Source organism: Dermacentor andersoni, chromosome 11 (assembly GCF_023375885.2).
Source record: "Dermacentor andersoni chromosome 11, qqDerAnde1_hic_scaffold, whole genome shotgun sequence".
NCBI lineage: Eukaryota > Metazoa > Arthropoda > Arachnida > Ixodida > Ixodidae > Dermacentor > Dermacentor andersoni.
The window spans coordinates 85,714,144-85,741,947 of NC_092824.1; the positions used below are offsets into that span (position 1 = coordinate 85,714,144).

Here is a 27,804-nt window from a genome sequence, read left to right on the forward strand (position 1 = left end):
AAGTCCCCCAGCTTTCACGTCAACAGTGCGGAACCGCGAATAATGGAGCAGCGTTGTCGAAGGTGACGCCTTTACCGAAATATATATATTTTATTAGTCCATACAAGTTTTGCTAACCATTTCTCTTTAAATTTAGAGAGGCTCCAATATTCGATAATTTGGATACGAAATAAATTTTGCTATTCGCTGTGTATTCGACTTACTTACTGAGCATACCTTAGAGACTGTAATTGGACAATTAGGGGGGAGGAGGGGGGGGGGGGGGCGACCACACAGTTGTAGAGGTACAAACAAAAGTTGGAACTGTGAAACTTTGCAAATGAAATAAAGACAGCGACAGCAGCTATAAATGTAAAAATATAACGAGCCCTCACCGAATATACGCAGCTGTATGGAAATGCGTAACGGAGTGATGCTAGGCGTGGTCATATTGCACTTGCTCACGGAATATATCGTTATTCGACACGTCGGCAATCAAGTCGGAAAGATAAATTCCACATTGACAAGGCGCATAGAAATGCAGACGAGTCGAAGGCGCGTTTCCTGCCAAAGAAGCGCACGGAACTGTACTGATTAAGCAGGGGTGCGTACAGACGTTCCTGTTCGTGTGAAGCAGAGGTGCATGGTTATGCGCAGTGAATGTACTTATATAACAGTACAAGGAGAAAACTGCAATTCGAAAATTCGCTATTCTGAATTGTCCAATGTTCGTCTCTGCTTGAATGTAATGAATAACGACAGTTATTAAAGTCTCGAGGGAGCAGGACCGACGCAAGTGAGAAGAGAGAGAGATAAACGGGGTGGGAAAGACAAGGAGATTACCCCGAAAAGATTCTGGTTTGCTACCCTGCACAGTGGAAAGGGTTAGAAGGAATCGGGGAATGTTCGAAATGATCATGGTGCAAGACAGCTGCCTGTGCCGCAGAGAAGCACCTGCTCCTCGGCGAACGTACGGAGCAACCGGTGTGTCTGCAGTAACTCTCAATCATTCCATAAGGATGCTTCGTCTTCAGGGCATACAAGTTTATTGTCTCGATTCATTCAAACCATTTTTTTATTTGACCAATCTCATTCTGGTTGCACGTCTTTAAAGCGGCGAGCGATGCTCTGACATTACACTCGGCTCTTTCGATGAGCACAACGTTCCATATACTGTCAGCATAAAATCAAACCGCGAACAATTTCGAAACAACAGCTCCAATTCCTCGTTCCGTTTCCACGATCACCCGCATTTGTATGTAACACCTGCCTAATTCAAACTCTACGACGTGCAATTGTGCCTACTCCATGATTAAAACCGGCTGGACAGAGCAATTACACGTCCCACTTGCATGCGATTACGAGTAACACGCATTCTGATCGGTCATTTCCTGTTCGCGTTTCAGTTCACGCTGATGGTACCTCCGTATAGTGACGGGCTGTTCTCTCGTTTTATTACTGTCGCGGTGCGTCAGACGTCTGAATGAAGGTGTTTATCATTTACAAGCTCCTTACTTCATCGGAAGTCCACGCTCCACCTAATGTAAATAAACTTTTTTTTAGCAGGCGGACTGCGGCGCAAACTTTCGTGTGTGTGTGTGTGTGTGTGTGTGTGTGTGTGTGTGTGTGTGTGTGTGTGTGTGTGTGTGTGTGTGTGTGTGTGTGTGTGTGTGTGTGTGTGTGTGTGTTCGCGAGAAGTAAAACGGGGAATCACCGGCAGTCTCAAGGCGAGGAGAATTATAGGCGAAGGTAATCCAAAGTGGACCGATGACACAGTTGCGGTGATCAGCTGAAACAAATTTCGCCAGCATATTTGTAAGGCTCCGGTTCAGTCGCTCGTTCAGGCCTTGGTTTGAGGTGGTAAGCTGATGCTGAATAATTTAGCAGACGCGGATGATGCCGTCAATGACCTTGGACAAGAAGGTACAGTCTCGTTCTGTGTGCACTTGCCGTGAAGCTACATGCATCAATATGACGTCGTGTAGCAGGAAAATCTGCCACCTCAGCTGCGCAACTGGTTGGGAGAGCGCGCGTAATGGGCGTATCTGGTTGCGTAGTCAGTAGCGACAGCAAACCACTTGTTGCCCGATGCTGATACCGGAAAAGGGAGTACTTACTACTCCGTTTAGTGGGAGCAACTTCCCACCCAAATTTTATAAATGTATTCCCTCCGGGAGTAGAAGGATTCCTGAAAACGGAATTATATGCCAAGAGCACTTACTCCCTCAAAGGGAGTTTTGCCTGCACTTCCTTTGTTCCCAGAGTGCAGCCGAAGCTGCGTCTCATTACTCTCAAGAAGAAGATAACAGTCGTTAGGTGGGGAGTTACTGCCGCAGAGGGAGTTGTGGGAACTCCCTTTGTTTCCAAAGTGCTGCCAAAGCTACCTGCCTTATGACTCCCGAAAAGGAGGCAATACTGGTGAGACGGGGATATACTCCCGCAAAAGAAGTTGCAGGAACTCCCTTTGGTCCCAAAGTGCAGCCGAAGCGCTTCATGTTGTCGACACCGTACTGCACTCTTTTAGAGCGACAGACGATGATCGATACGAATAAAGGATAAGATAGGGGCGTTAGCTAATTCACGGCACGTCCTGCGATAACGAAGTGCCAGGGACCGAGAGGCAAAGCGCCTGCATAATGTAGTACGGAGCCCTTTGAACGGTACGCATTAAGCCCATTTGCCGGAGTGGTGAAAGTTGAATAATGATTGAATCCACGTCTGAGTCCTTCTTTTTATCCTCTTTCCTCTTTTCTTTTCTTTGCGCTATTTCTTTATTTGCGTCTTTCGAAGGGATCAGCGCGTACTGCGCTGAAGGGGCCCACGAGAAAGGGGATACTTGTTATTTTCGTGCATAAATTATCGAATCAGTCCCGGTGACGCTATTGTGCGGGCTCATCTGCTAATGCAAAACGCTGCACGTAATCTACTCAAAGAACGCACGCCAGACGTTCGGGAACTCTTGTAACTGTCCCGAAACAATGGGGGTGAACAAAGAATGTTATTCGGATCGTGAAGTATTCAACGCTCGTTACTTGTCAATGTTTAATCGCTTGATTGCCAGACGTTTCAAAATTTACCCGTACAAACTTCGGTTACATTTGAAATGCAAGCCCGAATTAGATTTTGTTAGTCTATCTTTATTTCATTCATTCATTCATTCATTCATTCATTCATTCATTCATTCATTCATTCATTATTTGATAATTTTTTTCTTCACGTCGCGACAGTGCTCTTGCAGCTGCAAATCTTGTCACGGGAACTTCTCCAAACGTCCATGTTGCAAAACATAAAACCGTTGACTTACTACGTTGCATTAACATGACTCAGTCCTACATAAAAAAAAAATACTGCGCAAATACAAGCAGGTGGATAGTTGAGAGATAACGGCTTCTGGCAACAGCATAGTTATTCTACGTTGAAAATTATTTTAGACGTTCCGGCCTTTGTTCAACATATATAGACATTTAGAAAATTATTAAGTGACTCGCGTCATTAACAGCACTCTTACTGTGCATTATTTATAAACAGCTTGCGCGCTTTGTGATTACTGTTTCTCATCATTAAAGGCGCCTGGTAGCACCGTTGTTTGCCTGCATGCCTGTTCTCCGCGTTGGCCTTTCGAGGTTGTCGTGCACAATACCAATATAAGCGTCAACTTTTAACCTCAGTTTCAGTTTCTACGTTCCGATATGTTAATCTCGCTGGTGGGTTGTAGCCTAAATGCGCAGGAAATGTCTTTGGTAATTGATATCTCCTGTCTGCCGCTAGAAATAAAATTAAACGCGGAGACAGAGAACTGCTCCCACAGTCTACCGCAAGGCGCACTTGAATAAACAGTTATTCGCGCTACGAAAACGAACGCGGGATGCACCTTAGAGTAACCTTACGTGAAAGAGTCACGCGCGCGCTAAAGTGAACGCAATGTCCAAATAAACACCACAGTCAAAGACAGTGCGCGGAAGACAACAGAGAGAGAGAGAGAGAGAGGCAAAGGAAAGACAGGGAGGTTAACCAAAGATTATCTCCGGTTGGCTACCCTGCACTGGGGGAGGGGCAAGGGGACGCAATAGAACGCACCACTGCACACCTCTATGTACAAATCTCATTCATCGCTAAGCCTTAGCTGGTCGTGCGAGCATATAAGGAGCAGTTTTAAGGGACGTTGGCCCTCTTGCTTCCTTCTGACTCACCGACCACAGGTTTCTTGACTAGAACGTCCGGTTTTCCCCATTCCTTCGATAATATTCGCACAGCGACGTGTTTTGAGCACTTAGTAAGTACATTGTAAACGAGCTTGACCTCGTGACCACAGCAGCGCTCGGGCAAAGGGGAGCGGTGCATCCCTGTGAAGATATATGTGCATACGCGTCACTTCCCGTTACGTGCGCGAGCCTCCGAGACCAGCGCCGGCGCCGTTGCGATCTCAGAGGGGGCCACGATCTTGGTACACGTCACTTCCAGTCGAAGGCGACGAATCAGTGCCGCGATGTGTTGCGTAAGATTTGGCTGCTATGTTGAAATTCTCTAGATCGGTCAATTTCATTTAATCGGAATTCATTCCGTTTCGCAGTTAAGCATGTACGTACGCTTGAGAGGGACAGCGGTTGTCCGTAACAATCGTTTCGACGATGTATATCGTATCATTCCGCGTTCAAAGCTATGTGGTTATCGGCACTGCAGTGATTCCGGGCGTCGCCAGTAATAGCGAGTAGTCGACTATAATGACGCCAATGTTACTAGTTAGGTAAAGAGCAAACTCGGATAATTATGGCTTTCGAAATGCCTGAAGTGCTACAAAACTGTTTTCTTCTTTCTTTTTTGTGGGTGTACTGAAGTTTTCCGTAAGTGGGCCGGGTGTGGTCTTCCGCAGCCTACGAAGCACCATTCGGGAAGTTCTGAACCACGTATACTTCCAGCGTCTCTCACAACACCGGGCTGGTGTGGTTTAAGTTTACGTAATGTGCAATAATTGCAGATCGCTGGGAAAGGCGCCTTCGCCCTGCAGTGGCTAATGATCATGACGATGACCGCAATAATGAGGACGATGATGATCAAGTTTTTCAGTCTAGCTCGAAGAAAAATGGGCCATTCAATAACGAAAAAAAAAAAGAAAGATGCAGCCTGCATTCCTGAAAACTGTGCCGCTCAAATGACGGCGTTAGTGATCCAATAAGGGTCGACGCGGATCACACACAGACGCAGCCGACGTGAGCTTAAAACGTTGTCAAAGAGACAAACGGTGTGAGTTGATGCATGAATGAAACGAAAAGTAGAGGAAGAAAATAAAGGATAAGCCGTTGCGCGCTGAACTAATTTGTCGTAAATAATCGCCTCATTGTGATCGCCTAGTTCGGTCCAGTTTACAAGGCGCGTTCCTTTCCCTCATTCATCATTTATTTATTTATTTTTTCGTTAGTAATGCGCGTCGCTCGGTTTTCCCCCGGCCTTTCCTAGTGTTTCGGCGCGTATGCAGCATAACGCTAAAGAAAGCATATAATTCTTCGACCCGTTTTCGCAAACGAGATTTAGGACGCAGGGGGACGATTTCTTTGTTTTGTTTTTTTATTTCTTCTCGTTGAGCGCACATACGAAACGCCTGAGGCAACTCAGTATTCGGACGTAAACAACAAGCCTTCGAAAAAAATACGCAGAAAAAAAGGGAGAGAAGGCTGCCCGCGGCGGTCATAATTTTGGACTCGGCTGAAATATGCAGCAAATCGTGAAGAAATCGTCGTTCATTTTTATCCGCGTTCGACTGCCGCGCGTTCTGAACAACCCGTGCTTCCTTTTTTTCTTCTTCTTCTTCTTTTTTTTTCATCGCGACGTATTTGTTTCTATCATCGTGACGAGATGGCGATTTTCTTTGCTCCCCTTGTCGTTACAAGGAGCGCTGTATGGCTTCTGGTAAACCGAAAATGCTGAAAGATGGGCCCCCGACCGACCCAAGTGAAAATACAACGCAGCAAAGGCCGTTGACATCGTATACTTTATTATAGGCTTTCGAAACCTGCCTTCCCTCCGAACCTCTCGCGCTATGATAATAACAACTCCCGCGTATATATGCGATCCCCAAAATTCTAAATCAGCTTCTGAGAGTCTCGCCATTTCTTATTTCATCGCTGGTTTGGCGAAAAGCATGGCCCCTTATTTTTGTGTGGACGTGGTGTATATTTGGCTTGTAAGTGCGCCGTGCTTCTTCTATCTCTGTTCCTTCATAGTACGTCAAATAACTCGCTCTTAGTTCTTTGCTTCAAAGGCTTGCTTTCTCGCTTGTTTGTTTGTTTACTTGTTTGTTTGTTTTCTTGTTTGTTTGTTTGTTTGTTTGTTTGTTTGTTTGTTTGTTTGTTTGTTTGTTTGTTTGTTTGTTTGTTTGTTTGTTTGTTTGTTTGTTTGTTTGTTTGTTTGTTTGTTTGTTTGTCCTCTGTTAATTTCCCGCCTTCTCGAGTTTCCTTCGTCGTCGTAGTCTTGTCCTCTATCTTTTTCTTTTGTTTTGTTTTCTCTTGTTTTATGCTAAACTGTCCATTTCTCACTGTTTCCATTAATTCCCCACGACCGCGCGCGTGTCATTCATCAAGGCCCGTCAGCGCCGCTGATTATGCCCGACGTCGCAGACGCGGCTAGAAACGATGGCGGAGAAAACCACTTTACTTGCAGAGGTGATATATGAACACTTAAAATGAAAAAAGAGGAAGGAGGATTAGGAACAGCTTTATTTTGTTTTAATCTATAGGCTGGCGGTCGTCATGGCGACGTCCGCTGCGATGCCCGCTGAGATATAAAAGATTGCACAGACAACTCGTCGTTTTCTTACGTACAGAGTCATGCACAGCTCATTCGTTCTTTACACGCACTCTTCCCCCTTTCCCTTCCCCCAGTGTAGGGTAGCAAACCGAAAGCTCGTCTTGTTGACCTCCCCGCTTTCGTCTATCTATCTATCTATCTATCTCCCTTTACACACACACACGCACGCACGTACCTCTGCCGCCGCCGCCGCCGTGTGATTGCTTATTGGCATTGCGCTTCCAAGCACGAGGTCGCGGGATCGGATCCCGGTCGCGGCAGCCACATTTAGATGGAGTCGAAATGCAAAAGTGCCCGTGTACCGTGCATTGGGTGCACGTTAAAGAACCCCAGGTGGTGGAAATTTATCCGGAGTACCCCACTACGGCGCACCTCATAATCAGCAGCCTAACATCATAGCCACTGAGCAACCACGGCGGGTAGAATTAAATTTCTGGACGTAGACACACACGCATATATATATATATATATATATATATATATATATATATATATATATATATATATATATATATATATATATATATATATCCTCGTCCACCTTCATTTCTCTTTGCTTGATTATTTCTACACGTTTGTGAAACATGACTTAATTTTTCCTATGTTCTCTCTATATATAGCTTCATTGTCGATCGGTATGGTTATGACCGTGACTATGCATTAAAAAAATATCGAGCCTCTCGGAGGACTCCTTTTTCGTCTTACTCTACAGACTGGCGTCTCTGTGCTGTTCGAGCCGCATGTCCTCAAGTGTCCATCCCCTTGTTAGTATTCTTCTTCCCGGTTATTTAAATGGGCAGTGTACAAGCAATGCACACGCATCAAGCACGCGCGCACTTTGCACGCCCACAAAGACACAGCCACTGGCTATTAGTGGACTGACACGTCCGTCTCGTTGCATTTGCTTTTTCCAGTGAGTCATTCCATAGCGTCGTCTGCACGCCTCCGGCATCCTCTACTATACCACAGAGCCGGGAGTCATACGAGACGCCATCTACTGGATCCCTATAACGTACAACTATTTCAATCCACTTTAACTCCAATCTCTTGACGTTAAATTTAGTTTACGTCCAATATACGTCCAAGTGACGTCCAATTTAGTTTTGAAGTGCCAAGTGATATATGCGACTTGATGTTCATTGTAAGTACTTTGATAAATGTCAGAAGTGTGCTGAACATCATTCAAGTGAACATCTTATTCACTGTGAATTGGCATGTGTTAAGGTATTTTACGTACATTAGCATTGTACATATTTGATGTGTGTAATTGTATTGTCCTCTCTGTTATGACCCTCTATGAGGGTTGACAGTATTAATAAATAAATAAATAAAATAAATTCACGTAACCGCATGCGCAAGCATCGGATGGTGGCCTTCGGCGTTGTTTGAACCGCCCAATCAAACGTTCCCCTCGTTTATTAGAAGATCACTTTTGCTTGCTTTCAAAGCAAATAGCATCACCTACCTTGACAGGTTTTTATTATCTAAATGGCTGGCAAGAGGCGAGGAGCGCGGAGAAGGCGAGAGGGCTTCGGTGGGGGCCGAAAGTAGATATCTGAATGAAGAGGGTGGTGTAGGTGTATGGGATTGGCCCACTTCTCCTTGCTTAGCTTGCGGTGCCTGGTCGAAAATTGCGGCGGCGTACAACAGAAAGTTCAAAAGGCTGTTAAAACGGATACATAGCAAAAAAAAATCAATGTTGGCAGAGGGATGTGACAAACATGCCGAAAGGACGCGAACATTGTCACACGGCCACTCAAAATGTATTATACGCAAATAAATCTATTGAGGCGGGTTGGCAGACATACTCTGTTCCTTTCGGAAACGGGCAGTCTCCGGCTACTCCGAAAAAAAAAATCGGTTATGTTCGGAATATTAATACATCTTTAATGCGTACACGTCACCTTTACGTGCTGAGTTTTCACGGTTTTGTGACGTCGCGTAACGGACTGGGGAAATGGACGCAGTCCGAAAACTTTGGACCAGTTGCGGAGGGGTATAGCAAAAAAACAAAAAAAAAAGGGAGTAGAATAAGAAATAATTATTTTTCTTTTGTTTGGTCTAATAACGCATTATCAGTGCGTACACGTCATATCAGATGGGGAAGTTTGGGCGGTTTTCGTCACGTCGCGTGACATACAGGCGAAGAGGGGGAGGGGGGGGTCCAAAAAATTTTTGGCCAATCGGGGAGAGCTGATTCCAGAAATGGAATGGAAACAGTTTAAAATAGCTACAGGTAATAGGGTCACATAACTGCGCAATCAACATGGGCATTACAGCCCACCGCTTAAGTCAATACCACCGCCGCTCAATTTCCGAGCACTTTTCGCAGCCAGCTGTAGCTAGATCAGGGAACGGAATCAAGGCACGTCTGTTAGCGTTAGCGCGTCCAGACGAACGGGCCCACCCTTTCACTCCGTCTGCCCCTTATACACTACCAGGCGCGCTCGGTGCTTGTTCCCGCTTAACTGATCTGGCTCTCCTATTTCTGGCGCGCACGCAACTATAACGAAGCACGACGGCCAAGCCGAAAGCTCAAGAAGCGAAGCATGCACTGGAGAGCCAGCAGCAAATTAAGGTGGCACGCTGTATAATATACGCGAGCTAAAACGAAAGCCCAAGTACGTATGCCCTCTTATGTACGTAGGGTGAATCACTTTCGCAACCTCCGTACCAGACATCCAGCGCAGTAACAGACGATATACTGCACAGAACGGTGTACGTGAGCAGACCGCGCTACACGCTCTAGCAGACGAAAAAAGCTGCGAGGCGTGAAGATAACCGCCAAGAGTTCAACCTCAGTGAAAAAAACAAAAATACCAGAAGAAGGTGTCTTCAAACAGGGTCGAGCTGACATTATAATCGATGTGGCTCTCCCATGCTTTGGCGCATATTACACTGTACTCCTCCAGGCGCGTCGCATACATCATCCCTCGCAAATGATGCTTTACAATGTCTCGCTTTCGCTTCTATATATCGGCGCTCTAGCTGCCCTGTTCTCGTCCAGGCGCTATTCTCGTCTGCTCCCTCCGGTTGTTTTTCTTCCACGTAAGACGCTCGATCCACTTTGTCCTGTGTTCTACTACGAGGATTCGTGAAGGAATAGGCTGCGGTGTAGGGTTTCTCCCTGTAGAACGGTCCACTCACGATCTAGCACGGCGGCCCCCGCGATAGCAATCTGCATAACTTTGTTCGACCATGAACGAGAGTAGAGGTTGCAACCCCGCAGAAAGTAAAGGGGCGGAGGCGTTGTTGTTTTTTGCTTTTTTTGTATGTGTTTTTTTAAGCCTCGTCTCTTTGTTTATTGAATATGAACCGCTGAACACGACCGCCGAGTTGGTGGTCGTCGATTAATATGCGGTCGGGTCAGGCTCCCTCGGTGATCTACATTCTGCATGTCTGCGTGTCTGGCAGCTTGTATAGAAACATCGAGGAAACACGTGACCTGCACCGTATACGTGACCGAGAAAGGGCCCTGCTTGGTCTGCGAGAAAGCAAAATATAATGTGGCGGTGAAAGTGGGTCCGACGCGTCACTTTTTCCTCTAACGGCACGCAGCGCGTTCTTCCTCTAGTGAAAACATTTAGACTAACTACTTCACCTATAATAGTCAACCGATTTGTTGGTGAAGCGCGTCAAGCAGGCGTTCGTAAAGTGCGATTTTGGTGAATCCATGCAGCTTTCTTTCATCCCTGCAGTATGCGTGTCCCCATGCAGCGTTCTTCCAACATTCGCCACCAATGATTCAACCATTGAACTAAATATAACTGGTATCTTGCATGTTTTAGATGGCTGGTATGATATTATTTGAACTATGATAGCACCGCGCAAATTTGACTTGAACGAAGGTAGCAAGGAGGGCAGCGCTACAACCTATTATATCGCTATAGATTGCACAGTGTTACTTCTAATCTTAACTAACATCTGTTTGTTGGAGCGCAATAAGATGATGGCTTTGTGAAATACATCTTCGTATAGACACACATGCACGCCTATTTTTCGTAGCAGACAGCTACGTCTTGGCCACGACATCATTGTAAGTCACCTGCTTGTATTCCAGTGGGCCTACAGAAACGGACGAACTAACGCAAAGTGTAAAAAATAATTTCGTTGTGAGATCGCAGGCGTTCGTGGTGTTATCAGAAATGCGCGTCCCGCATCGTCGACTTCAAGAGCAGCGCACCACGTTTCTGCTAGCTACGAATGTAACCGTTTTGTTCCTATAACTACAATAAACACATTTCCGTAGCGTTGACAGACGACAGCACAGGTTACCTGTTCAGACTAAGTCCATTTCGCGTATTAGTATACTGCTAGCAGATGTAGTCTTGTCTAGACGTTTAGCGTAATGATGAGTTGCGCAAGTTCTCAACCTATAGTTAGTGCAAGAGTACATCGGTGGCTTGCAAGCCTAAAAGCCATGTACATGTTCTTCTAACAAGGCATGCGTTCAACTGCCTGAACATTTAAAACCAGGCTGTTGGTCACGGACTACCAAAAAGAAAAGACTCGAAACTCGAACAGTCCAGACTAAACCCAGCTTATGTCAGTTAGGAGTCCGATAGTTCGTGCCGCGACGGCTTACAGTAATGAAGCAATGAAACTACAGTGAGTGGCCGTGTCACAAAATGTTAATGACATTGCGGAACACGTTTGGGCTTCTTTGTTTAATTGCGAGAACTGGATGGCAAGAACTGGATGGGATCAAGTAGGCACTGATTGATGATCTTGTTGAACGAGTCATTCGTACGGGCGAGGGCTCAGTGAATCGTTAATGCGAGTCCGACAGGCGGATCGCGCAAGTTACACGCGCGGATCAAGTATTGATGTCGGTAGCTGGTTACCCGAAGCAAATGAGAGGCGAGCACTGCCCTAACATTGACCATTCCTTTCCGTCGGCGTCATACAGCAGTGAATGTTAATCGAGGCACCGACTGCGCAAGTTACAGCGCGTTGGCTCGAAGCCACATGCTGTACGGGAGTCTATACTAATGAAAACGATGTACGGGCGTGGAGCTGCCTTGCAGAGTTAGGTTCCCGAAGCGGCAACTGAACACTACACTGACATAGTAGGTTGGCATTAGGTGGCGTAACCTACTCGCTTAAGAATGTAAATTAGTTCGCATAGATTTCTTCAGCGAGGTTGAGGTCGCCCTTTTGTTGCCTATGTTGTTTAGTTGTTTATTCTTTAATTTTTTTTAATTCCGCTTACGGCTTGTAAAACCAATACTCACCCGCCACGGTGGCGCGCACACACACACACACACACACACACAGACACATACACGCACACGCACACGCACACACACACACACACACACACACACACACACACACACACACACACACACACACACACACACACACACACACACACACACACCTGGATACGCCCCAAGAAGACCAACGCCCCAGTGCGATTCGTCGCACCCGATGTGCATCCGCCACGGCGCGCACATACCGTGCCACGAGACCTTGAATGAGAGCACGGTCCATTTCACACGGAGACGATTGCGGCGGCTCCTGCCGCTGCGGCAACATGCCGCGGTGCGGCACCCGAGAAGCTTCCGTCTTTCACCCTCGCCCCTCCGTGCATCGCACACGCAACGTGGATTACGCGGAAGCTGGCAGCGTTCGCGAAGCTACGGACCGCGCGCCAAATGCCCGCTGGCCATCGGTAGGAAAACATGGTCACGTTACGTCGCTTCCTCCTGTGTGGCGCATAATCATTAGCCAGTGGCGATTAAGATCGGCGTCCGTGTACGTGCCCGCTTTGCGGTTGTAGTTGAACTCACTGGGGCTCGTTTGGGGTTTACAAAAAGCCAGGGGCGCTTCGATGTGATGTAATTAATGATCGAAGCATTCAATTATAGAGACCAGTCGGTGTGTGTAACGAGAAGTGTTTAAGCCTGACGCAGGGAAGCGGAGCAAGGAGACCCCTGACGATTAAGAACGACGTCGTGTGACGTGACTGATGGATCATCGAACTGCGATTGGCTCGTTTGGGGTTCATGAGAGCAACAGGTGCTACCCGGTGCGATGAATTGACGCTTGATACGTGTACTGACCACTAATATATCAACACTAGACAAAAGAACGCGGCGCCACATTTCTCTGTGGTAATTTTTTGCAAGAAACTCTCTGGTCGCCGCCACACCGCACAGACCGCCGTCATTGCTAAGTTCTTCTTTCTTTGATTTTTTTTTTCGAGATGCCGGCGATCAAGCTGACCCCGTTCGCAGCCGATGTGGAGATGCTGCTTGCATTCTTGTACATATTTGTGGAAGGGCCTACGCATCGGCCCAAATTTCTCCACGAAGCATCCCTCTGCTGGCGTTAAGGGCGCTCGGCCCTTTCGCCCGAAAGCGCCCCCACGTGATGCAGAACTGACGGCTCTCCCGCTCCCGGTCCGCTGTGGACAGCAGGAGACTCGCTCGCCGGCTTTGACGTCGCCGCAGAGAAGCGTACTACCATACGCGCGCTCGGGTAACGGACTAACGCCTGCTACGCACTTCACGCCACTGCACGCATTCTTTAGTGACACATGGCGACCGCGGTAGCCTATCAGTCGCGAAAGCAGCCGCTGTATACAGTTGCGACCACAAAGGCAGCTCGTGATCCTCGCGCCACGAAGACCACCGTCGTCGCTGTCTTCTCGCCGCTTCGACGAAGTAATCGGCACGTGTGCGTGGAGCCTGTGGTTAGGGCGTACCGCACGCGGAAACCCGTCCACTCCGCCCCGTTACGCGTCGTCCAGCCCCTTACTACCCACTCTCTAGCCTCGTTACCGCGGTCGAACCATCCGCAAAGCCTACCGCTACCGTATCAACCAGCCCCGCGGCAAGATGCGTGACCGTGTGGCGTCACTACTCCACTTATTACGGACTCTCTCCTCTCTCTCTCTGTTATTTTTACGTTGTTATCACCCGAACAACGCGAGCCGGCCGGAGCCTGCGGGCAAGGCTGATCTACTTAGAGAGCACTCCCAGCCCGCTACGAGGCGCTGCGCTCGCCGGCCAGTTCGAGCGATTTGGCTGGCGTGGGGGCGCTTTGGGCGTTTTGCTTCGCTCACTCGCCGCGCCCATTAGCTCTCTATGCGAATCTTTCTCCTGCCCTCTCTTCTTTCGTATAATTCGTCTTAGCTCCTTCTGGACGATTCATATCGGGTCCCGGTATCGCCTCATTGGAAGCCGCGAGCCCCAAAGGCTGCTGCTAACTGCGTACACGCGCACAGCTCGTGCGGCGCGTAATGTGCGACCCAGATAATGGCGGGCAGCCAGAAATTGAGTTCATTGTTGTCCATGAACGGGAACCCTCGTTTATCGTTTTGTCCGCTCGTATGTTTGTTTCTTTGGCCGGTATTTTTTTTTTTTCTCCTGGCGGGGTCTGCACTTTTCGTCGGGTGCCGGCGGATGAAGGTTTACTCAAGTGTTGAGAAGGCCCGCGAGATTTTCGTACCCGATGCATTCATTAAGCCCAGTTCTCGAAAGCCTATGCCGTTTTTTTAATGCGTTCCTACGAGTCTGCAAGCACACGAGACAGCCGGGAAAACGCTGGGAGCTGGCTCTATACTGCTAGACGTTGCTAAGTGCTATTCTTAATTAAGAAGTTGTTCGTTCAGATTTTTTAGCGATCCAGATCTCTCTTTCGCTGCGACAGGCGCATGTTTGTACAGAACCGTCGCTTAAAGATTAATGTTCTCGTCTTTTCGTATCTACTCCCTATCAAACGTCTCGATCAGCGAAGTCGTTACCTTCTCGAGACACCCCTGGGGATATTGATCTTGAGCTTGTCTGGGCCTTTCACGGTACTACGCCTAGACTTTGGGACTTCGCCGAGTGGCGTCGAAGCTAAAACCTTTGCCTTGGAAGCTCACGTAGACTTTTACATTCCCTGGCAGACTTCGATTTCTTTTGTAATAGCGCATAAAGAACAAACTTAGTCATATTGTACATCAGCAGCAGCTGTCGAATCGTTGGCTCCAGCGACATTTCTTGTGTTGGCGCTGTTGGTAACTACAAGACTCCATCTTATTGTGGTATACCTCTGAGCCATATCGTGCGTACTGTGGACCTACGTTCTGTAGCATGTAGCAGATGTTATGGTTACATTTCCACTTTATTTTCTTCCATAATGTATTTCTTTTGTTACAGGTTTCAGTTTCGATGTGATGGTTTGAACGGTAATGGAGGAGTCGGCTTCTATTAGAGAAGTCAGCCTCTCTCATTCTAAATGAACACATTTCTTTTTTTTTCTTTTGCGTCACGTCACTGCGAAGAGATCCCGAAAATCATGGCTTTATTAAAAGCCTGAAAACTGATTAACGGTGGTGCCGGAGCTGTGCCCTGCGTAAAGTCGCACGGCCCGACAATCATCTTAGGCAAGCAACGCAGCACTGGGTATACGCAGAGTTCCGGAGTTCTCTATATTCTTCACATTCCCAAGCAACGTCCTTCGGTTTCTCGTGCGCTTTCTTCGCTCTCTGTATGGTTTCGGAATCGTCGCTTTCTGACTTTGCACTGCTTTCTTTTCCAAATCGGCAGAGCCGACGGCCAGTGAAATAACTGCAGCTTGACATTGGCGAGACACTGCCAGTGGTAGGCTGGAACTTGGTTCCCGTGGTCTCTGAAGACGTCGTACTTGTAAACGTGCCTATTATATAAGTTCTCGTGCGTTGACCAACTCGCCGTTGTTGTTGCCGGTAAATTAAATGCGGGCGTACGAAAAATGATAAGCATAACGTTGAGAGGCAGTAAGACAGCGGTAGGAATTGCACAGACAGTGGGCGTGTAGATGATATTCTAGTACGATGAGGAAGTGGAGTGGAGCAAGTAATTATAGTGCTTAGAGCAGATGACTGGTCGTCTCTTATCACAGTAATAAAATGGCTACCGAGGGCAATTAAAGGAAACGCAGTCGATAATTACAGATAATTAGGCGGCATGATGGGATTAGAAGTGTTTCACCAATAGGATGCCGTTGGCCAACGCATGGCAGTGGTACCGCACTTGGAGATGCTGCGAAAGGTCTTCATCCTATACACTAAACAAAAAGATGATTATTATGACGATCATCACTTATCATAATTGATTGAATTGAGTACATTATAGCCTCCAAGGAATAATCGTAAGTCTGGCGTCATTGCTTTTCATGTAAGTCCCTAATGTTCCACGTTCGTTGCAATAACGAGTGCGGCTAATTGGGAAAGTTTCCATTCTCCCCTAGTAGTCAAGAATCTTCTAGCCATCGAACGTTGCCATTGATATGTAGTGTGCTTCATTTCCCGCTCTTCGTAACGGACCGATAGTGCCTCCTTGGCAACCGTATGTGTTGACGTTCGTCACGTCTGGACCTTGTAGCAGCTAGCGTTTATATATACATAGGAGCGCGAGAAGAATAAATTTAAAGCTCGCATTTCCCGCCTTCACCGAGAATAACGAGCAACCGAGGCAGTCGTTAACGAAAGACGCGCACTTCACAAAAACGCCGCTTTGAAACTGTCGCTTCAGAGCTTCTCGTCTAGAAGGTTCCTTCTGGGCGGTCAGTTCTGAAGGGCCTTCTTTATTCGAAAGCATTCTCTCTGAAACAACGCAGTCATACGCTCGCTTCGGTGGGCGTCGATCACCTTAGCCATCTCGCTGGAGGAAAACGGACGTCCGCAAATCACCCCCAAGAAGGCGCCGCGGACGCAGATGGAGTGGAAGGAACACGGCTTCGCATCGGCATCTCGCTAACTTCCCAGCGTTTAATTTGTTTACCATTCGGCTTAGGCCATTTTTTTCTCTTTCCTCGATCGGCTGCCTCTCACCCTCCGCGTAATCAATCTAGAACGCTCCTATATGTACGCGGCAGACCATTTATCGGCCGCCCCTATATCGCCACGGAAAGGCTATACGGCTGGCCTGTATACTACGCAGCCAAAACGCGTGCGAATTCACTGCCTCTTTTTGATTATCGTAGCCTTTCCGCGGGGTTTGTTGTTGTTGCTATTAATCTATCAGTTCAGGCGAGACAAATGCAGCGATGGATCGATCTACGGACCTTGCCCGCGCTGCCTGAACCTATCCGTTCCTTCCTATATATATTTTTTTCGTTTTCTGTTTATTCTTCTCTGGCTTCTGTGCATGACGCACCATTACGCTGCCACATAAGCCCGTTAGAGGCTGAATAAAAAGCCTCCGCAGTAGTGCAACCGTCTTGCGAATGGCGCCCCACCTCGTAGCGGCATATTTTTTTTTTAAATTCCCTCGGCGTGTGACCATCAGCGCCTGAAATCTGTTTCGCGATCGACTCTGGTATGAGCAACAGTTTCGATCTCTCCTTGATTTATTGTTCTTTTTTCTCTATCTCCTTCTCTCCCTTATGCAGATTGTATCGAGCCGCCCACATGGTTGCTAATGTCTCTGCTCTCGTTTTATATATTTTTTTCGTCTTTCATTTTCCTGTCCTATACGTATCATTTACATTCCGTCTGAGCGGTCCCGCGTGTTTGTATATACAGAAGCCTTCGGTTGTGACTTGACCGCTCAAACGAGATCCATTCGACGGCCGCGGATGCAGAATCGTATTATGCGCTGTCGGGGCGAGCGCTTTTTCGTTGCGTGCCCGCAATCGTTTTGAAATGACAGTTACTGTTATACTGGCGACTACTGTGGCTGCGTTGAGTATAAAAGGCTGTACGCGTTCATTGTAATTTTACTGCGACGTACTGCGTATAGTTCTGGACACTATTTCCCTCAGTTTCTTCTTCTTTCTTTCTTTCTTTTTCTTTTCTGGCGCGGCGACCGTTTTTCTACTATTGGAGTGATGGTCCATATACATGGATTTGTCTTGATGCCCTGATTGTGGCTTCATACGTTCTTAGGACTGCGTTTACTACGCTTTATCTGCCTTTATTGGCCTGAATTGTGAGGCGATAACATTTTCTTTTTTTTCTTTTTTTTTTTTTTTTTTTTGCACAGAAGCCAATTAGACTGTATGCACGTGCCCAATCGTTGCGAATTGTTGCATTTAGAAGGCAATACATAATTGAACATGATCAGTTTTGCAAAGCCAGAAAGTAGTGTGAAGCCAGAAGGACGGATTTTAGGCAACCTCCGTGCTTTATAACCATCATTCTCATGCTGGTTTAACTGCCATGCTTGTAGATGCTGTAGTAAGTAGCGCGAGAGTTCCTTCTTTTTTATATACTCTATGGTATCATTTTTTACTGCCACAGGCGCTTCATTCATTAAATTAATTCTAAAGTTTTACGTGCCAGAACCACGATCTCATTTTCAGACACGTTTCGCGAACGTTTTTCGAGGTGCACTTGTAGACGTTAAAATTAAATTATGGGGTTTTACGTGCCAGAACCACTTTCTGATTATGAGGCACGCCGTAGTGGAGGACTACGGAAATTTCGACCACCTGGGGTGCTTTAACGGGCACTTAAATCTAAGTACACGGGTGTTCTCGCATTTTGCCCCCATCGAAATGCGGCTGCCGTGGCCGGGATTCGATCCCGCGACCTCGTGCTCAGCAGCCCAACACCATAGCCACTGAGCAACCACGGCGGGTCACTTGTAGACGTGGGCACTTCATCGAAGTACACGAGCGCTTTTTTTTAACTTCGTTTTGAAGCTAGGAAGTCAAGTCGCCGCGGTAGCTTGCGCAGCAGTGATCTTTACCCGGGAGATTATGCGGGGAGCTCTACGTGTTTCGCATTGTTATCAGGAGCGCCTTATTATCGATGATGCGGTTTGGATGCTTGTTCTTTATTGAACCGAATGCTGTACTGTATGATGTAGGCGTGATACCAAAGAATGTGTGCACTTTTCGCTTCAGTCACTGAATGTGTGTATGTGTGTGTGTGTGTGTGTGTGTGTGTGTGTGTGTGTGTGTGTGTGCGTGCGTGTGTGCGTGTGTGCGTACGTGCGTGTGTGCGTGTGTGCGTGTGTGCGTGCGTGTGTGCGTGTGCGTGTGCGTGCGTGCGTGTGTGTGTGTGTGTGTGTGTGTGTGTGTGTGTGTGTGTGTGTGTGTGTGTGTGTGTGTGTGTGTGTGTGTGTGTGTGTGTGTGTGTGTGTCGCAAAAAATATCACGACCAACTACAGGCTAGCAGCTTTGCTGTCGAAGCTCTCGTTGACGCATCATCGTTGCAACAACTTGATTTTGGGCAAGTTTATTTATCACGAAGGTGTATCTGAGCAGATCAGTTGAATGAAGACAACAACCGCGACAGAACCATAGCCCCGACTGCCAACTAAACTTTATTGGAAAATTGTCATCTCGTGGTCGGCGTGGTTGCACCTCGTGGCGCCCACACAGCTTCATTTCGTCTTCCAAAGCGCTGCCGACGTAATAGCACCGTGGCCAGGTTTCTGGTATGCTTTTACGTGTTCGTAGATAAGCGTACCCCCCGATAGCATCTCCGCTACTTTGACCGCGTTCCGCACCAGGCCCGGCACCGCGCTGAGCGAACCTTCATTTTACGCTCGCTTGAATGGAAGGGAAATAAAAAATACAAAATTGAACGGCTCAAGGGCGCGGCCGCATCAAGTGCGGCTGCACGTCGTGAGTGATCGAAATCTCGCGCTCCGAGATGATTACAAAAATAAAACGCCCAGGAAAGAAACAGGAACGAGAAGGCCTGTGCTTAGGGAAAACTGCTAACTTGCGTGTCGTTGAACAAAGGCAACCTAAAGCTGGGTCGTTATTGCGTTCCATTTTTTTGTTCTTTCGACGCGCGCTTTGTCACTCACGTTAGGAAAACAAACTCCAAGACCGGCTATTTGCCTTTGTTATGGCTCTCTCGAGTAGTCGTTATATATAAATGGGTAGCTCATTACATGTGATCGTTAAGGTTGCTAGCAAAAAACACTATATAACTCCGGCAGCCATCGAAATGACTTCGGTTTATGTGGATAAAGCATTTACAGAAACGCGTGTAAGTCCAAAGTCACGAGCCTTTTTTTGCATTCCAGCCTCCATTTGAAAGTAGGCAGTAGAACGCCGAAGCCTTTTATAAGCCACCGCGAGATAGTGTATGTGTGTGTGTGTGGGGGGGGGGGGGTGATTATCCAAACAAAATCCTTCTTTTGAAGTCTCATGTAGGTCAGACAGACCCACGTCTACAACGTTGTTTTGGTCGTCCACGCATACTTGAGGCTTTTTTCCCCTACTCGTTCCAATGTAGCACGCACATATCTGCGATATCTTTGATTACACAGACATTTAACAGCACAAAAACGCATTGCCCAGAATGAGGCAGCAAAGCCATACATTTCACGAAATGGGCTATATTGCACACTGTTACTTACTTCTGCTTGCTTCCCACCTTTGGGACACATCACCGTGGTGTTCGAGTGTCCGTACTGCGTTCTGTTTCAGATCACAAGGTATACATAGAAAGCGGGATCGATTGCTTGCCGTGGCGACAACTTATAGATAAGGAAATGCTCGTGCGCTGACACGTTAAAAAATATATTGGCTCCGTCAGGATGCATTGACAGTCGGCGAGGCTGCCCCCGTAGGATCTGCATATTTATAACGGGTGCCTTCATTAACTATATACCTTCCGTGCACCCTTGCTGCACGCGCTTCATAACCTAAGAATTAAAATTTTAAATGTGGAAGTCTTTCAAGGACTGAATACCTCGTAGCCCAACGTGCAGCTTTAGAGCATAAAAGTCGTGCAAATGTTATTACTGTGCCTTTAGCAAATTTTCACCGCTGAAGTAGTTTTCTTTCTTTCCAGAGCTCGACCTTTTAGACACCGCGATTATTTCGTCCACATTACAGAATTTAATATTAATAGAGACGGTAAAAGCAATATGACGGCGTAGTGCTTTTGATGTCTATAATCTTCCATGCTCGATCAATAATGAATACTGGGCTTCAGTACTTCATTCGTTTTTCCATCTCTGTCTTTCTTTTCGGCGAGTAACATCCTAGATAAAGCACCACTTTTTAGCCTGCTCTTGAACGAAGTCATCGATTCTTTCTTTCTTTTTTTTTTCAACGTCTGCAAAACCTGTACCTCTGACGCGGTCAGAAAGCCTGGGCAGTCTGGGATACGCTCTATCAAAGGAAAATAATTTGACATTCAATATATCTTCAGCAGAAGATATGCTCGTTTTTCCAAGAAGTCTTTAGAAAGTGCGTCAAAGGCGGCCTGACATTCACGGAACGTGAAACGCTGTTTTTTTTTCTTCACAAACGGCATCCACCAAGTCTGGCCCAACTGTATTCTGTATTCTCAGATTATATGGGGGACGCGCTATGGAAAATGAAGCGAAAGAGCCGTTTTAATTAAAAGGCTGCGGCCCACGCTGTGTGCCGCTGTGTGCCGTGCAACACGGGCGGTTGAAAAGTTATACCGCAGAAATCGGCCGCGCTCGTAAATGCGTCGCGTCTCCGCGTTGTCGTGTCTTTAACGTGCTTGATTCACCTACCGTGGTTGCTTAGTGGCTATGGTGTTGGGCTGCTGAGCACGAGGTCGCGGGATCGAATCCCGGCTGCATTTTGATTGGGGCGAAATGCGAAAACACCCGTGTACTTAGATTTAGGTGCGCGTTAACAGAACCCTAGGTGGTCCAAATGTCCGGAGTCTCCCCCACTACGGCGTGCCTTCTAATCTGACCGTGGTTTTGGCACGTAAAACCCTATAGTTTAATTTTAACGTGCTCGATCTCCCGGGCTCGCCACGCCCAGTGAATACGATGACTCGCAACACAGGGAAAGTACAACCTGCCTGGTTGGCGTGCAAACTGTGGTGAAGGAAGTGTGCCGTCTTCGTTTCCTTTTGCGTTGTGTGCATGTGTCGACGTTGTCGAGAGGGAAATTCCGGGTCTGTCAATATCGCGCGCGCGTTCTGCTCTTTAAGCGAGGAAGCATGGCAGCGGGAACTGATGTGGCGTCGTTTGCGTGTTTCACAGTTCCTTCTTATATGCCCTTAGCAACAGCGATCGCGAACGGGGCCCAAGGGCTGCCGCTTCTCGTAGAATGTCTTTGACGGCGACGTGCCCATGCCGCTCCTGCGTCGCAAGTCCGCTTTGTGCACTCGCAAATTGCGTCCAATAGTTGGACACTCAGAATTAATTCGTTTGGGCAGTACGCAGAAAGTCAACAAGCCTACAGCTGCGAAGTCTGTGGGACGTCTGTATCCTCCTTAGAGCTGAATACAACTCGTGGGCATGATAACGTTTCAAGTCGCTTCTTATTACAGGAGATTACGCTACGGGCGTCATACAAAAAAAATGTTAGATATATAGATCTTTAATTCAAATCGACGTCTCAGCGAGGGTTGCTGCTGGGTAACGGAGACGGATCTCCAAGGCTACCTACATGGAACGGAAGCAATCGCGGAATGCGAAATCGATATAACGTCGTAGACGCCATGTTTTCGGCATCATCTTTTACGGCTAGATGTTGAAAGCGACATTTCCACTACGTGGACAAAGTAACTGTGTCGTCATGTTTGTTACGGTAAAAACCGCTTTTCTTTGCCTGAACGCATATGACGAGGTAAGATTATGTTGTGGGTTCGCATGTTTATGCTGCATCCTGAATTTTTCGTGTCAGCTTTTTCGCTGTATTGTAGACGCAGTTCGCGAGTTCTTTTATTCGTCCGAAATCTGACAGAAACAATATGATTGAGTCAATTCTAGTATACAGTGACACGTGGATTTGCCGATTGCCGCAACGACACTGTAAATCCGGAGGAGCTTGACGTCCTCTTTTAAATCATAAGTGCTACGTCCATAACTATGTAGCATCCTCGTCTCCCCCCTGATCGGGTCAGTCACCGTAGATGACCTATTTACTTCCGGCATTCAGCAAGAAAAGGCGACAAAGAAAGCAGTTGATTATCTGTTTCGGCTGGCGCGAACTTACACTCTGTGCCCCAGCTAAAGTTATGCAATCTGTCCAACGAAAAAAAAAATTATTTAAAAATGATGGGGCAAGTTATAAAACATACGAATCGGTCGTCAGAGGTGTGACGACCGAACATTGTAGGTTTTAAGATCGTATCTTGCACAGTGTTCTTTAAATCACTTATTTCCTTGAACAGCTTGGCTAACGTTTCCTTCTTTCTTTTTTAATTATGGGAATTTTGCGTGCCAAAACTATTTTGTGATTATGAGGCACGGAGATTTTGACCACCTGGGGTTCTTTAATGTGCACCTAAATCTCAGTTCACGGGTGTTTTCGCAATTCGCCTCCATCGAAATGCAGCCGCCGTGGCCAGGATTCGATCCCACGACCTCGTTTTCAGCAGCCCAACACCATAGCCACTGAGCAACCACGTCGGGTGTTGGCTAACGTTAGCCGGTGCACCATATATATATATTCGAAATTTCAATCTTCCGCCCACTTCGTTCTTGCAGCTGTCGGTGAAAAAGACACCAATCGACACAACAACACTCGTGGAATGGTTCTTGTAAGATGTATTTCGATCATGCCATGGCATGGCCATGTCTCAGTCGTTTTATTTCCGAAAGTGCATGGTTACGCAGTCCTTGATGCAACGTAGCATCGGTTCAGTAACGCGCTACATCCACTGTACCTATCTGGTGATTGGATTGTTGAGATCAGCGTACACGAATCGTAAACACCGTCTCTGGAAGTCTGCAACGATTTGCGTTATGTGTCACCTTCGAACTTAGTCTATCTACTGACCTCACGGGGTAATAGGATTCACGTTTATTTTTCTTATTTTTTATTCTTTTGCGTAAAGTAGTCTTTGTGCGCCTGCTATGTTATAGACAGCTTTAGTTTAGCGTTTGCAACCAAACGTAAAAGTATTACGTATACGTAAAAAACAGCGTCGTCCTCACTGCACATGCTCGGAACGTTATTGAGTTTCTGCGGTTTACGCGCGCTATGAAACCGTACGCTATTTGGCGAGTTTAACGTCCGTAATATTTACGGACGCTAAGAAATGTCGAACATGGCGGCACCCATTATTCTCGCTTCAGTGTGAATTCTCGTGATGGCTACGCTCTGACTCGCGTCAATCGCCAGTAACTATTGTAATGAGCTTTCGCTTTCTCTGAACTCACCTGAAAGGCTAGTTACGAGCGCATTGCTCGTCCATTTTCTTAGATCGTTCGGCGATTCTGGCGCCCGTACGCTTAACGAGACGCGTCCACATAGCAACAGCAGGTTGGTCGCTAATGGACCGTCTTGGCTTGGACACGTTTGGCACGAGGCACCAGACGGCGCCCTGTTTTGTAACGTTTTATTTACGTGTGTGTTTCCGTAAGGTAAGGTTTTCCCTTCCCCCCGTCAGCAGCGAAACTGACTGGACAGCCTGGCTCAGTTCCGGGGACGTCGACCGACGGCTTGAACTGGTGGACTGGGCGGAGAAGGCCAAGCAGGCCCAGGGCCTTACTTGAGCCCGATCCCTCAGCCACTTATCCCTTTCCCCTTCCCTCTTTCGATAAAGTTTACCACCACCATTACCACCACCACCTTAAGGTAAACTAAAAGATTTGAAAGGACACGCACCGTAACATCCCGCAAATGTGCTACGGTTAGCGTACGTAAGGCGACAAACGTTATTCTGAAACTGTCTATTATTATTGAGATCGTTTTTACGTTTTCTATTTACTGGTGGAAGCTTCTGGCGCTTTTACGGGTATAGTTCGCAACAGTGCAGACAGACTCGTGCTGCTTGCAAGCCGCGCCGCTTGCGGTGATATCGAAGCCTTTTGGCCATCTTTTGCTTCTGGGCGCCCCGTCAGCGATGCCTTGTTTGCCGTCGTCATTTCGCTAGCCTTCGTCGCCTGCTCGAGTCGACGTAGCGAAGTCAAGAGTGGCGTCACATCCAGGCGACGCGACGGGTGGTGGGTGCTACCGTGATGCTTGTGACGTTGGTGATGACGCCCGTGGAGTTGCTGCTTCTTCTTCTTATGAGGCGGCGCGGCTTGAGTGGTACCCGCTTCTTTACCGTTGCCTTTCGATGTCGTTTGCAAACTGGGCCTTCTCGTAAGCCGGCTCGCCCCCATAGACGCAGGTGGTCGCGCTTTCGAAACTGTCGTCACTGCAGCAGACGCACCGAATTTACTATCGCGCAGGCGCGTTGTGAGTCTGGATCCAGTCTTTTTCGTAGGCGAGCTACTCAAGACAGTCTTGGGGGTAGACCCCGCGGCTGATGTCGTTCCGGAAGATTCCGCGGGCTTTCTGGTGCTGGCGTTCGAATTTTTGCCGCGCATTTGAGCGGGCGCTTGGCTTGCCGCGACAGTTGGCGTAGAAGACTCGGCTTTCAGGCTTGGAGTAACAGCCGACGACTTCTCGCTTTGTGCTTGGCTGCTGCCTCCTCCCGTTTGTCCGATGCCCTGTTTCCGACCAAGCTTGTCTATGCTATTTGTCGCTGCTGCCTTGTCCGGCGAGCTTGACTGAGTCTTGGGCAGCATCCCATGGTGAGACGATGCTGGTGGTCGTCCGTGGTCCGTTTCATGCTTCTTGTGACGCGCACCTTGCTCGGCGGACTTCGTAATACCGTTGTCACCGGGCAAATGTGTCGATTTCGGGGTGCTCAGATGTATTCGGTTACTTGGCTGCCCCGTTCCGTGAGCTCGGAGCGTCGAATGTTCCTTCCCGTCTTGCGGTTTCCGCGTCGCCTTTCCTGGCCGGACACTCGCTCCAGGAGTGTTAGACTCCGGTTTCCGGCTACCAATAGTGAGGGTACCTTCGAGCTTCAACGACGTCGACGTCCACGTTATCGACGTTTTCTTGGGACCCGCGCCAGTCTTATCTTGTTCCACGTCACCTGGTTTGGTGGCCGGCTTTCTGGATTGGTTCTGCTGTCCCTCTCCAGGACTGTGGGGATGACGTCGACGTCCTCGCGCTGTGCTCCTTGTAGAAACACTTCCGTCTGGTGAGACAGAAGAACCTCGCCTACGCGTACTTTTCCTCCTCTGCGACCTCCTTGTCGTCTGCTTCTTTCCGCGCGGTGGTTTCTTCCCGCCCTCTGGTCTTTTTCGCCCCTTGCGTTTCGAGCGTCCCCTGCCGCCACGGAGGTTCCTTGCACCTTTTCTAAACTTTTTCTTTCGGTTCTTTTTCTTCTTTCGTGGGCCGCGGACGCCACCACCTTTCTTCTTCTTGTGTGGACCGCCGGGCTTTTTGCTCTGTGGATACCGAAAATGTGACGGCAGCGCCGCCAGCGGCGTCAGAGTGTGTTCGCTGGTGGGACCAAATGGCTTCGCTAGGCCCTCGGGGCTCACACCCACGCGGAGTTTTGGTTGCTCGCCGTGTCCTCTGCCGGGCGATTTGTTGACGCTCGACCAGGGGATCAATCGCGGTGGAGAAGAGGAGTTGCCAAGCCACATCACTATCGGCTCCTGGGTCATGTTTTGTTTCTTCAAGGCCGCTGGTTTTTAAAGAAAGCCACAAGGAATCCGCGGGAGTCGTAGGCGTTGGTGCGAATAATGGCGTTGCCCAGGCAGTGACGATTCGTTGCGTTTCGCATTCGGGACGAGGAAGTGGGAAAAGAAAAGAATGCGAAAACGGCAATCAAGATGTTGATTTTCCTTTTCCGTTTAGCAGTGGTACTAACTAACAATGAATAAAGTCATTTCGTATTGTCTGCACTGCGAATCCTGACCGATCCTGCCTCGTGGGTACGTGCCATATTTAAAAGACAACAAGAACTACAGCAGCGACAACGATGACGGCAACCACAATAACAAGCCCATGCCGTTTGTTGTTGTTGCTCTATTGCAGTAACATAACAGCAGCATCGTCAGAGAAGGAACGCGAAAGCAAACAAGGCCATTCACCTAAACGAATTGCCTATCGGTATTCTAAACCTCGAAAGCAGTGGCGTTATATGAGAGTCGTCTGTCAGCAGAGCTTGGCTGACCAAAGCAGCGTCATATGGAAGGCTTTCTCTGACGCGCGTTTAATGAAAGAAAATCTTCAACGTCTTTCAAATTGCCGCGTAGTTGATGGCGCGTACCGCCATACCTTTCTCTAACTCAATGTTTCACGCGTCATGACTTCTTTCATTCTCTCACTTTCCCTTCAATCTTCAGCACATGACGCACCCTTAACGACTCCCTGTGCAGCAGTTGCCTCTTACGACAGCGTATAATTTTTTTTACGACCGCTTTTACTTCTTTTATTCGTTTCTTGCCCAAGGCGCACCCAGCCACCTACGTTATCATACTGTCTGGCCTGGTGCACACAGCAAAGCATGCTCTTTAGGGTAGCTATAGCTTTTTTTACGAGGCATTGGGTTGGACACACGGTTTTGGAGGTATCGCAACGCGGTCCACATGTGTATAATTCCTTCTCGTTGTCATAACAATAATCCTTATCATCACTGATCATCATCATTACTTCTCTTATTCCCTATAACTTACTCCCTTTTTTCCCCTAATGAGGTATAACTTAGGCCAGCCTATGCCTTTCGTAACTAAAATCTATCTATCTATCTATCTATCTATCTATCTATCTATCTATCTATCTATCTATCTATCTATCTATCTATCTTATTGAAATTTAACGCCGCCTCTCCTAAAACAAAAACCCTTCGGTCTTCTACCCTTCTAACTATGACTGTGCAAGCTTACCCAGGAGGGCCATGATAAGCAGCTCCGCGCACGCCATGTCGCCCGGGTGCCCGCAGAGGGCCCCGTCGACTTCCTCCCGAAGTCTCCGAGGACAGAAGTCTTGGAAGAGTTATTTGCCCCCACCGCTCACAAACAAGACAGGTTTGACGTCGAACGGGGCCTCGAGACGCCCGCCTGCGCGCGCGGCACGGCTTCCCGTTTCGCACGTGCCCCCCGCCGAGCTCCGGTTAGCGCTATATATAGATGTATACGTATACATAGAACCATGTAACTACGCCTAGATGTATGTCTGATACGCGCCTGTTACCGAACCACCCGTAGCGGAGAAGCCTTCTCCCCTTCCCCGCTGTCGCCTCAGACTGCCGCGACGGCTTTCCGAAGGTCCGCATTGTGGTCGCCGGGACACGGGCAGTTCGTCGTGTAGACGCCGCGGCTTGCAACGCGAAACAATATAACTTCGTTAGGG

At 47.9% G+C, this 27,804-nt stretch overlaps 2 protein-coding genes across 2 annotated transcripts in view; one reads left to right on the plus strand and one right to left on the minus strand.

The window, feature by feature from the left end:
* Nucleotides 1–27,804, plus strand: part of LOC126517775 (ATP-binding cassette sub-family G member 8) — a 320,167-nt gene that overhangs the window by 174,907 nt on the left and 117,456 nt on the right. The window lies entirely within an intron of this gene.
* On the minus strand, nucleotides 23,985–27,564 carry LOC126517777 (uncharacterized). Its single transcript, XM_050167569.3, has 2 exons — nucleotides 27,339–27,564; nucleotides 23,985–26,134 (listed from the first exon to the last, which is right to left on the minus strand). The coding sequence occupies exons 1-2, from the start codon at nucleotides 27,373–27,375 to the stop codon at nucleotides 24,366–24,368; spliced, it is 1,806 nt and encodes a 601-aa protein (XP_050023526.1). The 5' UTR covers nucleotides 27,376–27,564; the 3' UTR covers nucleotides 23,985–24,365.

Coding starts and splice junctions, on each gene's coding strand:
- LOC126517777 (XM_050167569.3), bottom strand. CDS start 27,375: ATGGCGTGCGCGGAGCTGCTTATCATGGCCCTCCTGG. Junction 26,135..27,338: donor GCTTATCATGGCCCTCCTGG/GTAAGCTTGCAC, acceptor TTTAAAAACCAG/CGGCCTTGAAGAAACAAAAC.